This window comes from Furipterus horrens, unplaced genomic scaffold (assembly GCF_987537825.1).
Source record: "Furipterus horrens unplaced genomic scaffold, mFurHor1.1.pri manual_scaffold_2, whole genome shotgun sequence".
In the NCBI taxonomy this organism is placed as follows: domain Eukaryota; kingdom Metazoa; phylum Chordata; class Mammalia; order Chiroptera; family Furipteridae; genus Furipterus; species Furipterus horrens.
In genome coordinates this window covers 9493303-9494478 of record NW_028327172.1, presented here as the reverse complement: position 1 = coordinate 9494478, position 1176 = coordinate 9493303, and the positions used below count along the sequence as shown (strand labels likewise).

Below are 1176 nucleotides of genomic sequence, written 5' to 3'. Positions count from 1 at the left end.
TTAATAATTAAGAAGATTTTCCATAAAGATCCTTCAGATTCAACAACATGTAAATTTACATACAACTAACGTACTAAGTTTTGTTGTCAAGCCCATTTTTTATCTGGAGAATCTTGAAATAGAAGTTATTGCTATAATGAAATAATACATGTTGTATGTACACTTATCAATTTAAGTTTCTTTATCACTGTTTCATTGTTCTCCTAGCCACCGAGCATTTTGCGATCCTCCACATTGATGGAGAACTCTACAGAAGTGACTGAGTTTATCCTTCTTGGACTAACCGATGAGCCAGAACTGCAGGTCCCCCTCTTCATCACGTTCACTCTCATCTACCTCATCACGTTGATTGGGAATTTGGGGATTATAATGTTGGTTCTCTTGGACTCTCGTCTGCACATTCCCATGTACTTTTTCCTCAGTAACTTGTCTCTGGTGGATTTGTGTTACTCTTCAGCTGTCACTCCTACAGTCATGGCTGGATTACTTCTAGGAGACAAGGTCATCTCCTACAATGCATGTGCTGCTCAGATGTTCTTTTTTGTAGCCTTTGCCACTGTGGAGAATTACCTCTTGGCCTCAATGGCCTATGACCGCTATGCAGCAGTGTGCAAACCCCTGCATTACACCACCACCATGACAACAGGTGTGTGTACATGTCTGGCTATAGGTTCCTATGTCTGTGGCTTCCTGAATGCCTCTCTCCATATTGGGGACACATTCAGTCTCTCTTTCTGCAAGGCCAATATGGTCCACCACTTTTTCTGTGATATTCCAGCAGTCATGGTCCTCTCTTGCTCTGATAGGTATGCTCGTGAACTTGTTCTTGTTTATGTAGCGGGCATCAACGTCTTTTTTGCACTTTTGGTTATCTTGATTTCCTACCTATTCATATTTATCACCATCCTAAAGATGCACTCATCTTCAGGGTATCAGAAGGCCCTGTCCACCTGTGCCTCCCATCTCACTGCAGTCTCAATCTTTTATGGGGCAGGCACCTTAATGTACTTACAGCCCAGCTCCAGCCATTCCATGGACACAGACAAAATGGCATCTGTGTTCTATGCTATGATCATCCCCATGCTGAACCCTATGGTCTACAGCCTGAGGAACAAGGAAGTCAAGAGTGCACTCATGAAGGTTCTCTTAGAGGCAAAATTGTCTTTAGGGTTATGA

General features: G+C 42.7%; 1 protein-coding gene across 1 annotated transcript; it reads left to right on the top strand.

Moving 5' to 3' along the window:
• The first annotated feature begins 237 nt into the window (after positions 1–237).
• Positions 238–1176, top strand: LOC150017757 (olfactory receptor 5B3-like). The gene has a single exon (XM_090267507.1). The coding sequence runs from the start codon at positions 238–240 to the stop codon at positions 1174–1176; it is 939 nt and encodes a 312-aa protein (XP_090123633.1).

What these genes read in the sequence shown, in the direction of transcription:
- LOC150017757 (XM_090267507.1), top strand. Translation starts at nt 238, where the DNA reads ATGGAGAACTCTACAGAAGTGACTGAGTTTATCCTTCTTGGACTAACC.